Source organism: Sinohyriopsis cumingii, chromosome 6 (genome assembly GCF_028554795.1).
Source record: "Sinohyriopsis cumingii isolate HCF-2022 chromosome 6, ASM2855479v2, whole genome shotgun sequence".
NCBI lineage: Eukaryota > Metazoa > Mollusca > Bivalvia > Unionida > Unionidae > Sinohyriopsis > Sinohyriopsis cumingii.
The window spans coordinates 102,556,749-102,571,202 of record NC_142966.1 but is presented as its reverse complement, the minus strand read 5'-3'; the positions used below and the strand labels follow the sequence as shown (position 1 = coordinate 102,571,202).

General features: G+C 33.2%; 1 protein-coding gene across 1 annotated transcript; it reads right to left on the bottom strand.

Moving 5' to 3' along the window:
- Positions 1 to 442: 442 nt before the first annotated feature.
- Positions 443 to 3,635, bottom strand: LOC149797589 (uncharacterized). Its single transcript, XM_089960435.1, has 4 exons — positions 3,575 to 3,635; positions 2,998 to 3,279; positions 1,236 to 1,296; positions 443 to 657 (listed from the first exon to the last, which is right to left on the bottom strand). Exons 2-3 carry the CDS (start codon positions 3,275 to 3,277, stop codon positions 1,247 to 1,249), a joined length of 330 nt encoding a protein of 109 aa, XP_089816561.1. The 5' UTR covers positions 3,278 to 3,279; positions 3,575 to 3,635; the 3' UTR covers positions 443 to 657; positions 1,236 to 1,246.
- Between the last annotated feature and the right edge of the window lie 10,819 nt (positions 3,636 to 14,454).

Here is a 14,454-nt window from a genome sequence, read left to right as displayed (position 1 = left end):
GAGCTTTCATGTTTCTTTAGTAATTTCAAAATTCAGACATTCTCATAAATCCGAATTTCAGATCGAATATGTTTGTTTTTCTACCCAGAACAAAAATGTAACAATTTGAGCACAATGATACACTATTAACCAATCTTTGGAATATTAATTTAATTACAAATAAGAATGTAACATCACGTTCTGAAATCATATAGCCAATTTTGATACATACGCGTGCAATTATTCAGATTTTTTTCTTCTTGATATTGGTTTGCAACCAAACTTGAAGAAGTGGTTTTTAAAACACGGGTGTCAGTGCTTGTGGTAGTTTGCACAACAGAATATCCGAATTACCCATTTATTGCTATGTTAAAAAATGTAACAGATTCAATCAGCTCAAAATTATATCGACAAGCAACTTACTTCCGCGCCTGCATTTCATCGAGAGAGAGAGAGAGAGAGAGAGAGAGAGAGAGATTTTAACCACACGTATGAGATCCTCAACGGAATTAATCAATTTTATTATTTTGGAGGTACAAGAAACAGTTCCTGAAAGGTTTTAGAGAGGTAAAATGCACGTGTCTCCTTCCTTTGATCGGATCCAAAAACAGGTACAAATAAAACTAATGTCTTGGTCCTTTACTAGAGGAAATGGCACCATTTATATCGTTTGCTGGCCTAGAAAAAAATAATATAGTTTGATCATATTTCAGTAGATTACATACCAAACGAGGAACTAATCCTTTTCTAAGTATTCTTCACCTTCCAATTATAAAGATGTCAATAACAACAGTCAATTTAACGCTATATGCAAATACTATTCCTGCAATTACAGAATAATTTTTGAAAACTCAGCTTGAGGTTAGACGTTCAGGTAAATAAAACTGTCTCATGACATGTAAAGAATATTTTACAATTGCTTTAATTGTGATTACTAAAAGCATTATCAAGCTCGTATTTGTCTCTTTCTGCTTAATTCTCGAGTTGGCAAAATTTTATTAAACTTAGGAACATAAAATGAAACCGTAACAAGTTATATTTTATGAAGTATTACATTGTCCTCTACCGCTTGCTCATTAGTAGGAGTAGTAGTAGTGCTGGTGGTAGTAAAGGAAATCATAATAGTAGTAGTTGTATCACTTTTTGTAGTTAGATCACTATTAATACTTTTAGCAGAAGACGAAGATGATGACCAAGAAGACGATGAAGTACCGGTTCTAAAGGGTGCAACTTAGCAGTAGTAGAACGTGGCTTACCTCTGCATTAGTTAGAACAGACCACGTATAACAGAAATAATAATCACCAAGAATATAACAGCTGAAAGATAGAAAATAAAAAGCATTACAAAGGGTAAATATAAGCTCTTAGTAGTATCCTAGACATGAAAGCGACAGAGATAACTATTTTGTTGTTGTTGTTGTTGTTTTTGTTGTGGGGTTTAACGCCATTTTTCAGCACACGATAGGCCATATATGGCGGCCAGTATTAATGGTGGAGGAAGAACCCGGGAAAACCCCGGAAAGAACCACCGACCCACGAGAAGCTACTGGCATGCTTTCTCACATATCTACATTGGCTGAATCTGAGACTCGAACCGGCGCAGACAGAGGTGAGATGGCAGTGATCCGTAACGGCGAACGCTTTAGACCACTCGGCCACGAGATAACTATTTATGATTAATGTTATATATATATACATATATATATATATATATATATATATATATATATATATATATATATATATATATATATATATATATATATATATATATATATATAAAACACTGAGATATACATTTCTTCTGATTGACTAACTGGTTAATTTTTCTGGTTCATACAATGTTAGTGGCCTTTTAATGATTATTTCAAGGTTATCCACACTTTAGATGGAGAATTCAACTTTATTATTATTTAGAAATCGCTCCTTTTCAAAGACTGCATCAATAATATTATGATACTTTGATGCCGATTATACAGAACATATTTATACTAAATTGTCATTCAATATGCAAACACAGCAAGTTGAGAAGCCAGCGTTTTTTTTTCTCAAATCAAACACTCATCAAAGTGAAGTATACATGGTCTAAATATTTCAAAGTGAAGAAAGGTAGTCGGACCGTGAAAAGAAATCGGAGGACAAGGTTAATATAGCTGGGTTTTTTTATAAGATCATTGACTCGATCAAACGTGTGACTGAACCCTGCCCTGGACCTTAAACCTGATACAGTTGTAGACGACGAACATTTGCTACTGGCAAATGAACTATCGAAAAAAATATGCAAAAGTAATCAATAGATTACATTTTTGTTCTAAATAGGATAAATAGTGAATTTCCTAAGAAAGCTGTTACATGAATAATTGTGAGTTTTCATATGCATAACAGTCGAACGACGGCTTATATTTCAATGGCAACATAGAATGGTCTTCATTTTGGCTTTAAGCTTTTGCTGTTTGTTTTCACCTCATTGTCATGATATACGTAACAAAATCTTTTACTTTATGTTAATACGTCCCTCTTGTGAATTAACGTTAAATTTCCATCCCATCTAAACCTTTAATAATGAAGGGTTTAACACAGTCTAGGTTATGACGATTTCAGTTTGAATATGCTATATGGAGAGACAGTATACAAAAGAAGGTACATTTTCACTTCCAGATGACGTGTCCATCGTAGCGAACTGTCGAATCGCAGTCTCAAGGATACTTCTTGACATACGCACTTTGCGTGTTCTAATGCTCATATATATCGAATTAAACAATTGGTTTCTGTCCCTATCAGATATTTGCAGATTTTAAAAATAGTTTTATTTCGGCAATATTTTGGATATGAACATTAATATCCATTTCACATTCAGGTTGACTGCTGCTCGGTATGTCAGTACGTACCACTTAAACAAAAATGGCTCATACGGGACCGATTAACAATTATGAATAGCCGATATCTCTGTCAATACAGGCTACTTTTATCACACAACAAAATAACACTCGAACTAGCAACCACTACGGTAAAACTTACAGCTTATCGCATCACCTCCACCAAATCCTCCAAATCCTCCAAATGAACCTGGGAACCCTCCAACACCGTATCCCCCGATTCCCTTGGTTAAGGTGGCAGGGACTGGTACAGGTTTGTATACGGGGACCGGTTTATATACGGGTACGGGAACCTGCTGGTAGATGACCCCACCAGACTGAACTCCCTTGTAGGATGATCCGTATGTTTGGCTGTAGCTACAATATGCAATGCCCAAGGTGCAGGTCAAGACAAAAACATAAACAAATACGGGCAAAGACATCTCTGAAACACAATGAAAATATTTTTGTTATTATCTGCATTGTATTATCATTAATGGAAGAAGTAGTAATAGCTGCAGCAGTAGTAGTAGTAAAGTTGTAGTATACTTGTTTATAAATATAAGGCAGAAGATACAGGAAATTACAAGCACAAAGGTTAAGTAGTTATATAAATTAGAAAGAGTATAAATACAAGTAACACATGTTTTCACAACCCTCAAATCAATCCACTAATCCTCACATGTTCGTTAGTGTCTCCATAATTTGAAAACTTTTCTGACATCCAAATTTGTACTTACTTGGCTATTTCTTTTTCTTTAATAGCGTTGTCGAACAAATTGATAGTAAGCTAAAGTATTCCCACAAGTACAGGTTTATATAGGAATATAACACTCCCTCAGCTTTAAAGGAAATGACAGACGGAAATGAAGGAGTTACTCTACAATTTAGACGTGATACTTTATTGATAGAAAACTCATGTATTCCTGACTAAACATATGTATGATTTTAATATATTCAATACATAACCATAAAATATGACTTGTCGATAACAGGCCTTCATTTTCGATTTCTACCTTCCGTCAAAGTGTTTTCACTTGTCCTTACACCTTTTGTAAAGAATTTAATTCGTGTCTTTCGCATTTTGTTCTCTAAGACATTATTTCAGAATCAATTGGTATATTTACTACACTGTGTGTTATTGCAAATCGACGACTAAGCGCATCGAATCTTAATATATTTTCAGCGCGGATTTATTCCACATTTCTATTCTTCATCAGTAGTAGTAGAAGTTGTTGTTGTTGTTGTTGCATTGATGTTGTCATTGAAATACGTACGGAATCATTTCTCTCTGCAGATGAGTACTTATTCGCAAATATAGTGAAACTAAAAACTCTATGAATATAATGAATTATACGGTATATATTTCTACATTTAAGGTATAAACATGGCAGTTATTTCTCTTTGCCTTCCTAGTCGTTTTACCTACCCATCTGCCTATCTATATATCTACCAACCGAGTTGCCTACATATTGGATACACACATTGACACGCACACACATACATACATACATAGATACATACATACATACATACATACATACATACATACATACATACACACATTAAAATTGATAAATACACTTACTAACCCACTATGAGACTTAACAGTATTAAGAATTGAATCCGAAATATATTCCTGCACGTTCTGTCAAAATTCCAAACATATAATGTTCCGAGTTCAGATATCTGAATACCTTTGAATAAATTGATGTACCAACGGTGTTGATTTTTCAAAATGACATAATGCAGAATGCCTTTGAATAAATTCACAATAATGCTAAATGTCAATGACAACGCTTTAATTCCAATGAATACACTAAATACTCGATTCCTCTTAAATTACACATGTATACAGTGGTTTATGATTTCCCAAATTAAACTTGAAACGGGAAGCAACACTTTGTTTTTTCCACAACCGTACATATAAACTTAAGGCAACAATAAATTGACCAGGATGTAGGACACAAGTTCACTTCAAGATCAGTCTATGTTTAAAATTTATGGCAAAACTATGAACACAAATTTCAGAAATATAATTCTTCATAGCGTATTACTTGGGAAAACTCGATTAGGCTAGTAACCTATTTTCAATCAAAGTACAAACAGCAAGAACATTCTATCAATGGAATATACACATACTACCTAGATAGATAGATAGATATATAGTTAGATAGATACATAGACAGAGGATATATATATATATATATATATATATATATATATATATATATATATATATATATATATATATATATATATATACAAAGAGATAGAGAGATAGATACATGTTTCTTTACATAATGTTCATATATACATTTGATACTATATTAATTATAATAATATATAAAGATGTCTTATGGATGAAACCACAAATCAATATAGTACTTATATACATGTGAAAGTGCTCCTTTCTCTCTTTTGCCTTTTTTGGCCATGACGTTCTTAGACATGAACACGGGTTCAAATAGCTTATTCAAACTTTGAGCTCATTAATAGTTTCAAAATTTGAACAAATTTTTTTTTCCTCTTAGGATCTTTCAACATTCATGGTAACGAATGGCAGTTACACTTATCTAAATAATGGATAGTTGTTAAAAAGTTTAACTTTTGATTTATCTCAGCTTGTATTCAAATGTCTGCATGGTAATAATTTCATTTTGTGCCCCTACGTTACACATAAGGAATCTGCATTTCATGCCATTTTAATAATTGTCCTGTATAAAAGAGCATAAATGTGTTCCCAGATGAATAACAAAACGTTAATGGAATAATGCTAGCATAGGTCACCATAATCTTGACTGTAAATATCGATATTAACGGTTTCCATTTGGAATGAAAGATTACAACATATTCTCCGGTTGTTATGTTGACCTGAATGTTTGAAAGCTCAGTAGAAGGTAAGTCTGTTAATGGTCGAATTCGATCAGATCACTTTAGGATTCATATGTGCACCCTATTATACATTTCGTTTTCTTGTTGTTACACTGTACACGCCAAAAATGTTGTGCTTTATGGTATCACGGTGCCAATTGTTTCTCCATATACCTCAATGATAATGTTTTGTGAAATAAATATACTTTTTATCACACCTCAGCATCAGTGTTACACACTGTCATAGTGAACAATGCTAGATTGTCAATTTGACAAGGACAAAACCAGGTATTCCATTCAATTTAAGAGAGATAACTCTGATGGAACTAGACAGGTGTAAGACGTATCTAGTCACAACAGACACAGTTTTAGCCATGTTTTCCACAACAATCATAAAAATTACAAAATATTATCTAGATATGATTTAACATAACCTCATGTGTTGCCAAGAGGAACAAAATTTTTGTAAGCCTAACAGAAAGTAAACTCTTACAAAACGCACCAGTCACAGCTAGTGTTGTTCTTTATTTCTGAATGCAATGTTCCTTACACCTTAAGTACCGCCCACCTGCACTTGTGCAATTGGTGCCGTTATACATTATACATGGAAAATAGACTTGGCGAATGCCAGTATTGTATACTTGTCAAAGCAATGCATCGTTTATTGACTATACGAAAGCAAGTTAAATATAATGCAAACGTATACTTCAATTTATATTAAAGCATTACTACTGATTTTCCATTTGTAAGTACAACTACGGAATTTTTCTTTTAAATGTATACCTAAGGACATGCCACCTTCCCCACTTATACCACTCAAAACATGTCAAAATATTAGAGTACAAATGCTTTTTAAAAGTCTTTTAATTTCTGGCAATGACTTCAGACTCCCGTGACACTTAAATATGTGAAGTGTAACACGAATTTATGTTTCGTCAGCTCATAAAGAACACAGACGAAAACTAAAACAAAGACTTTGTGGCTGAATTATAAACCATGCCATATGAATTACTATGATACATCTTGCATTTTTGCATGTGGTACACCATATGAAACATTTAAAAGTAAATCATGTGGATCTGAAATTAACTCTCTCTCAGCAAATTTAAAAAAGCCAACCCAATCCTACGTATTGAGGACAAACAGCTAAACAGATGGACATGCAAACATTTCACAAGCTGGAATTACTTTGTTTCAATCCGGCTAAATGTTTATCAGACCTGTTTGTCATCCTAAGAGATCAAGAGTCGGAATTGTTTTCTTCGCTTACATATTCTTAACAAATAGAAATTATATTTCTAAGTTTTGGCTCTCCAGGTATGATTTTGGTTTGAATATCAAAATCCTTTGCATGATTGTTGGAGCATATATGTCCCAAAAATATAAATTCATAACACTTTGCAAAAATAATATTCGATTTAGATATATTCGTTAATCCGCTTGGGCAACATTTGCATATATTTGTTTTTGTGCTTCCAAATTGGCAGATGGAACATTTTATTGTTCTTCTGCATGAAAGGTGGTTTCAGAACATTAGGGTGAATTTTGCATCATAGGGGAAAATACAATACATCTCATAGCTCATTCTTTGAATGCGAACATCTTGGATGATATTCCTGGAAACAATATGTCAGGTCTCTTTAAATTTCTATGAACGAGATTGGTGGTGCAGATAATATTGTTCAGTTCATGTTTACGGGTCTGGTCTTGGTAAAATGATAACCCACAGCATCATGGTTGCATATCTAGAACGCTATATACTCAGCCAACACATTTCATTGGTTTCTTTCATATAAAATTACCAACAATCGTAAATATAGATAAAATCAATGAGAGAATACGAAAACCTATGGATAAATTGATTTTGGAATAACGATTTCGGTTATTGCAACTTCGGACAATCAATATACGGTTACAACTATCACACAAGTTTTATGTTTGAATAAATAAATCAATATTCATCAATCATAACAAGCAGTAATACTGTAGAATAAAATATGCGAAGCCTGTATAAGATTTTATATATTTTTTCAAACGAAACTCAGATATGATTTATTTCCATTTTCTGCTTTTTGTAATTACAACATGTTTTCGTCTCAAATAATAAATGCAGCAATTCATAGAAATGCAATAAAGATTTTTGTAAAATCAGATAAGCACATTTTTAGCGTCATGTTTAATAGATAAGTTAAAGATAACTATTAAGTTCTTGGTAAATATGATCAGGAGTTGTTGACTAATTTATCATATATACTACGTTACCCATCAGGAAATTATTGGTGGTAAGTGACCGAGCCTCTAACCCAGTAGTTTTGGAACATTTAATTTATTTACAGATGCCTCTTCCTGTAGGTGTGTCGATAACATCCTGAGCATCTGCATGGTTATATCATTATGAAAAGAGTTGTTAATCATTGTCCCATCAGTGTTGATGCTTACTCTCCATCTTTGTTTTAATGCCAATCGTTAAATGAAATCGGTAATATACATATTTCTATATTACATCATCAGTCGTACTTTGTTTTGTTAGCCGAGATAGCCTATTCAATGTAATATAAAACATCTTTATTGTACTCGAGTATATTAAACATATCCTTTAATGATATCCCGTTTAGGCTTAAATAGACGGAATACGCATGGGGCTTACACATACATCCCTGTAAATCGAAAGTGACTACTAATATTTGGACAGAATATGTACCGAGTGTTGTATCCCGCGACGGTGGAAGAGATCATCCTAGTGATTGGGTGGAGGAGAAACTGGGTTTCTTCCAGTCACTTGCAATATACTACTTGTTCCTCAACGTCAAAATAGAAATGCGTTCATAAGGGCCCTGCTTGAATACTCGGCTAATCCCGGAAAGCTACTGCAATGACAGCCTTAATTTTCTCATGTCTCCTCGCACATTAAGGTCGTCATGACGCCTAAGGGAAACATATACTGTTACCAACAACATGACGTCTAAGGGCGAAGTCAAGAGTCGATCGAGTTAGGACTGTCTACATTACGGTAGCAGATCATGCTGTATTTTCGTGTGATTAGAGAACTGGAATATATCCACGAACATCTCAAGTACAGTTTGATACACTGGGAAACATCATCGGACTCTAAAGGCATCATCAAAGAGAAAACAAATTAAGAAGTATTGTTTCAGACCCATGTTTAGAACTACTAACAAACATGGGGTTATAACTTTGATTAGTTGCATAACATTAATTACTTTATTATACCCGATATGAAGACAGTAAATCATTTTTTTGTGTGCAAGGCATCGATAGGTGTCATCATAAGAAACGGCACAATCGGTCGTTTCGGTGGGTTTTACAGGATTTTTATGAGTCAACATGTCATTTTTGTAATATTAAACTAAACAGAACAACAATCTCCATGCATTTTGGGTTTGACTGTGTCGGGTGAGGTGGAAAGAAAGGAACCCATTTATTGTAGAATCAATGTGGCTCTATTTCTATTGTCTTTCACATGTGTCTGTCCGTTCAACTTCTACTCAGATACTGACAATCTTTGACCCTTTTATCCCTGTGACTATAGGGTGCTTAACAAATGCTTAGTATAGACTTTTGCTGTATCTCGGTTTCCGGATACGTCGCCTAAAGAAAATGGGGAGAAAACCAGTTTAATAATTTTCTCTAAACGTACCAGCAATCTTCTTTTAAGAAGTCGACGTGATATTTATTTGGTAATATAGTCATAAAAATGATAGTATTGTCTCAATCTACAGATCATGTACTATTGAGTGAATGAGTAGCCTTGTTAAAGACGTCTGCATTATTCAGCCTACTGTGTGTGTTCGTCCATAGCGCTAAATGTCGACATGGTATTCCTTCGATCTATTTATGCGAAACAGTTGTGTGCAGTCAAATAATACAATAGGCAGTGATAGAGTGACACAGTTTCTCTCTGTCACTCTGTCTCACTCTCTCGCTCTCTCTCTCTCTCTCTCTCTCTCTCTCTCTTTTCGTCCAAAGTAAGGGTAAGGAAGATCATAAAAGAAAGCCAATCCTTTCAAATTAAGTGGTTTTGTTGTTGTTGTTGTTGTTGTTGTTGTATGGTTTAACGCCATTTTTCAGCATACGATAGGATATTCATGGCGGCCAGTATTAATGGTGGAGGAAGAACCCCAGAAAGAACCAACGACCCACGAGAAGCTACTGGCAAGCTTACTCACATACCCACATTGGCCGAATCGGAGACTGGAACCCACGCAGATAGAGGTGAGATGGCAATGATCCGTAACGGAGAGCGCTTTAGACCATTCGAAGTGGTTTTGTTAAACAGCGTGAGAAAGAGAGTACAAATGATTGTATTGAGAAGTCCTATAAAACTGCAAATATGAAAAGAGACAATCTTAGCGGTTATATATTTAGTTCGTGACCGTTTTATAAAATACACAGAAGTCCATGACACGTTTCAGTTTAAATCTATTAAAATGATATGTGTATGCATTATAGGTCACGTTCTGCAATCAAAATAGTAATTCAGAATACTTCGATTCAAAATATCCCCATATATGTTAGTTCCATATGGCTTACAAATAGAAAATTAAATAAATTCCACACATTTGTGATTCATTAAATCCAATAAATGTTATTTTGTAATGTCATCTGAAACAAAGCCCATGAATTATTAAATTGTAAGTTATCAAAAATACATCTGCACGATGCAATCACTCCGTAATTGTACAAAAAGACACTAATTAAAATGTCTTTGAAATGATTTGGCAAAATGACATGATAAAAGTGGATATAAATGTAGATAATTATGAAAAGGGAGCACAAAATATTGTGAATTTAAAAGAATTTATTCATTTTAAAAATGGATATAATTGTATAAAACATAATTAGAATGGTCGAAATAATTATATGCAACAAAGATAATGGTGGACTAAATAAGTTTAAATAAAAACACATCATGCATTCGCTGTAATGTTCATGGATTAGGCAAATATTAAATAAAATAAAAGGGTTGGGATCACATATTTATTAATTGTGCGGGGGAAATTAAACTTGTTTCAGAACCTGCGATCTAACAGTTCAGAACAAAACTTAGGAGAAATATCGCCAAACAAAATAGTTTTGAGAGTTGCATTTAATGTTTACATCCAAGTTTGCCATTTATGTTTTTTGGAAGAATTGTTACACCCACCTATTTGGGAAATGAAAAATATTAAGGTTGCAGATAAAATTATGCAGTATGTCTCGTGACATTATAGTGGAGAGAAGTGTAAAAGTTATATATGTATAACATTACATTTGAATACAGAAAACGTTAAGATAAAATCTAATATTGATAAACGGAAAACAATTATTATATCCGGGTCTTTGTGATATTAATTTTGTTCGAAACGTACAGTAATAAAGCAATTATATTGAAAAGTTAAATCAATATCTTTTCTAAATGTTTTTAATAATAGCATATTTACATAAAAATTTCATTTTACAAGTTAATCAATTACTTGATCCGGGCCTTTGTACGAATATTAGAATCAATATTAGATATGGAACAAACAAAAATTAATGCTCGTGCATAACGATCCATATTTTAAGACATTATTGCAAAATACAAATGAGTGAAAGAATAATGAGTACACTGAAAAAAATTATCTTCTACATCATGACAGAAATTAATTGCTGTTTATTATTTTAACCCAGGGATAGGCAAACTAATTTATAAAAATATACTGAACACACGGAAGACTAAATTCATTGACAGATATATAATACTTCACAGAACATTAACGAGAAAAATATGTTTAAACAATAGAGATGTAATCCAAAACAAATGTATGTTTGTTTTTTTCTTTCAAAGAAGAATTTAAAGAAACCATTTAACATCTGTTTTGGAAATATTGTCATATTTAAATATTCTGGCTATATAAAGTATAACACTGGATTCGATATTAAATTTTCACTCCGCAAATCGTTTTGGTGATCCAGCAACAAAACGTACAAGGAATATACTGTATAACTATTTTAAAATAAATATCCCGTATATACAATCAGTACATCTGGAAGAAAGTAACTCTTAAAGGCCCGATTTAAATGTTTAGTATCTGCCTAAGTTTTATATTGCAAAAACAACATTGTGGAATCAACCGTTTTCTTGAATTTTTTTATATTATAGTAAAGTAATTTCCTCCAAAATAGAATTGACTACTATAACAGATGTCCTCTATTAATCGTATCAATACTATCAATTTCCAATTGAAAACAAAGCAAACAAACAAACTATTTGTCTTATAATTTTTTGCAGGGCTTATTAATCCTATCTTTTACATTTTTATTTCTATTTTTTGTATCTTTATCTCAGACAATAGTGAATGTTAATTGGATGAAATGGTTTGCATAAATTAATAAGCAACAAATATAGTGTTATCGGATGCTTACAATTTGTACTTTGCTTATATGGTCACCACGCAAGAAACATCGACACCTCGGACACAAAATATTCTGCTTATCCTGTGTAATGCATTTGAACGATCGAGTGGTATTTCTTTAAGCAACACAAATCTCAGTAAGTTGTGGTAATAAAATATGTATCATGTATTTAACATTGCATTGAATATACAAAGAATGCTTTACACAAGCTGAAGAATCGGTATGCATGCCAACAGGAAATCCATCTCTAACGTTAACTTATATTTTCAGCAGTTCCAAAGGTATGCGCGATTTCATATTAATTTCAACTCTTACCATTCGCATTGTTCAATCACAAGCAGCTATAAGATATTCCGGCTCTTCTGCCTTACATGAATATTGTTCATAAATCCTATATTTTTGGCCGAGTCATTGAGGATTTATGTTGCAATATTTACAATATATTTGAATCGTGCTATATATTTGGGCGAATATATGGGTATATATTCATTAGCATCTTTTATGTAAAGTATTCCTTCCTTATTAAACGCTGTATCGATCATCCTATCAGAAACAATGACATGTATGTCAGTGTTAACATCAGTTATTGCAATCTCTACATGGTTATGTATGTTAGAAAGTATTCCAATATATGTGTGTATGCTTAAATCTACGTACCGACAATGTTGTTGTCTTCGTGTTTTATAGCAAGACACCAGGCGTTGACTTAACGTGTATCCCGGCATCATTTGTAAACATGTACATCCTGCGTCTTCTACACAGACCATTGGCTTTATGTTAAAGGCAACAAGTTTTAAATTCTTCGCTTTTGAAAACTCTTCAGTCTAACATATTTGTGTCATTATTTATTATGTACGAAATTTCACAATTTGTTTTGCTCACACCATAATGCAGACTAATGGTACTAGTATGCTCCTGAACATGTATGGCATTTTCAATTTTTTACAATATTGGTGGTCATGAAGTTTCTGATATACATGTATGAGATTTGAGGAAAAAAAGTGTTAGCATATCAGGGGTCCATCTCTGAAGCATTATCATGGCTGAAGAACATTGGACAGTGTTTTCATTTTTTTTCTCAGACATTGGAGAGGTTAAGAATGGATCTTTTATATGAATGCGAGATATTGGATTTTGATTTTAAAATCTGTAAGTGTTTTACCTGGTAAATGGATTACCACCTAGCACACTGATCGCTCACATTCGAGCCGATGTCATCATAAATAGTGATGTCAACTCTTTTTAAGAAGAAATGCACTTGCGACACAATTTCACAATATAATAGAGTCAGGATCCGTCTATATAATGTGCATTCGATATAATGTTTAATTTATTCATCAAAATACCTTGAATTTCCTTTTGAACAATTATTGTATTTTTGTCGACCTAATTTCTCTCTTAAAGAGGGAAATCGAAGGGTTTGTTCGTGATGATTATGGATTTCAATATCTAAACCTCATACACGCAGTATGAATATGTGGTTAGACACAAACGATCCAAATTCACACATACCTACGTTGTCAGCTTATAAAACACGTTCATACATTTAAATATTGTATACATATTTGTATTTAAAATCACGTCATAATTAAAGTAATATGGACTAAGAGGAGGAACCCTCTTAATCCACAACCCTACTTTGATTAAGTAGTACGTAAATTATGAAAAGATAAAAGATGGCATGTTTTTTTTCTTTGTGATTATTTTTAAAAACTTGATAGGGTATATTTCAAAGTCTTTCATCCTCTTCTCTCTTCTAAGTCACTCTTTCTTGTGTTCCTAAGGGCGATGTCGCATTCATATCCATATACTTCGACAGGAATATTTTCCTTCGCAACCGCGTAATTATTTTTAGCCATATTGCTATTGGTTCACTGTTATTCCATTCGACTGTTAAACAAGCGATAGCATAAGCAAATAATCAAAAGTATTTTAGTGCTTTTGAAGAGAGTTAGGCATCATTTGCGTTAAGTGGAGTAGTTGCATATACTTCAAGGATGAAATCGTTTGGACAAAACGCATTATGTGTACTTCAGGATTGAGAAAGAGCTGGTCAATGTTTTCGTGGTGGAGGAAAAACAAAACATCTAATGCGGCTAGGAAGAGAAATACGCCCTGCAGCTGATGCTACCTGACAGAAACAATACAAACTCTAACAATTACAGGTGTTATTTCAAAAATGCAACAGCAGACGCAACAAGGAAAAAGCAGCCACCTAACCAATCAACCCCTGATCCCAAGGGAAGACGATTTCGATAATGACGCCTGGCAGGTGCATGCATGTATGTATGTATGTATGTATGTATGTATGTATGTATGTATGTATGTATGTATGTGCGTACGTATGGAT